The sequence below is a fragment of the Nicotiana attenuata genome, unplaced genomic scaffold (assembly GCF_001879085.1).
Source record: "Nicotiana attenuata strain UT unplaced genomic scaffold, NIATTr2, whole genome shotgun sequence".
Classification (NCBI taxonomy): Eukaryota; Viridiplantae; Streptophyta; class Magnoliopsida; order Solanales; family Solanaceae; genus Nicotiana; species Nicotiana attenuata.
Window position 1 is genome coordinate 38,507 of NW_017674035.1, and position 1,152 is coordinate 39,658.

Below are 1,152 nucleotides of genomic sequence, written 5' to 3' on the forward strand. Positions count from 1 at the left end.
TTATAACAAACTCATCATCTTATCATACTGAACAACAAAAGGGGTAAAAAGGATTATAGTAAAAGAAGGAGGAAATGAAAAATTAGGAAAAACCGAAAACAAATGGAGTACTAATTACTAGGAAAAATGTCTTTTGTCCACTGCTAAAATCACTTCCCCCCCTTTAAATCGAACTAGAATTCTTTCTCCACACTACTATTATAGCATGCACCATAATACATATTCCACATGCAGGCATGATATACAAATTCACAATCATGGCTACGATAAAGGAAAAAACTGGATTAATATCCTGTTAGATTTTGGAAATGATAGACTCAAACATATAAATGTTCACCATAAGTTTTTTATCTTCTTCTTAATCTATTGATCAGAAGTATTAAACAGCGCTACGCCAGTAGAAAAAGTTATGCTACTAAGCTGAGACGAGAGAACTCGGTATATATAAGCACCAAAATTCTCTCCATTTCACTTGGCCTGCATGGTACTGTAAGTGCACCTTCATGATCAAAACCATATTCCTCATAAGCTTGTTCCAATAATCTCAAAAATGTAGGGTGTGTTAAGCAACTCAATGGAACTACAAATCTCTTCACTTCATCATCTTCCGCCGCAACAACGGCGAAATGCCCTTCCTTCACGTCCTCCGGCACGTCGTTTTCCGGCTCGTCGAAATAATCATCGGACGGTAATTTCTTCCCTAATAGAAGACTCTTTTGTAGCTTTGCTACCATTACTTTCAGATTCACTATCCCACTCTTATTTTTCTTCGTCCCATTTGTTCTATCCTTTGACATAATAATAATAAAGCTACTAGGTTTTTTTTTTTTTTTTTTTTTTTTTTGGCTTTGGTTTAATTATGTAGGGGTTTCTTTGGGCAACTTTAAATTTTTAAAGCATGTTACGTAGGTTATATATATATAATATATTTATAGTGTGAGTGCAGGAAGGAAGAGTCAGAGATAAGGTTGGTGTTGACATGGTTGGACTGTCAATTGGTGTAAATATTGTGAGACAAAAGCATGTGAATGAAGTCATGAACTCATGAAGTTTCCTTTCATCTGTGGAACATCTCTTTTAACGTCATATCTGCCGCTTCTTCCAATTACATAATAATCGGACATAATTTCAACTTTCCCTATATATTTAGCC

At 35.0% G+C, this 1,152-nt stretch overlaps 1 protein-coding gene across 1 annotated transcript; it reads right to left on the reverse strand.

Moving 5' to 3' along the window:
* LOC109217860 (auxin-responsive protein SAUR50-like) lies at window positions 1–896 on the reverse strand. The gene has a single exon (XM_019382146.1). The coding sequence runs from the start codon at window positions 795–797 to the stop codon at window positions 408–410; it is 390 nt and encodes a 129-aa protein (XP_019237691.1). The 5' UTR covers window positions 798–896; the 3' UTR covers window positions 1–407.
* Between the last annotated feature and the right edge of the window lie 256 nt (window positions 897–1,152).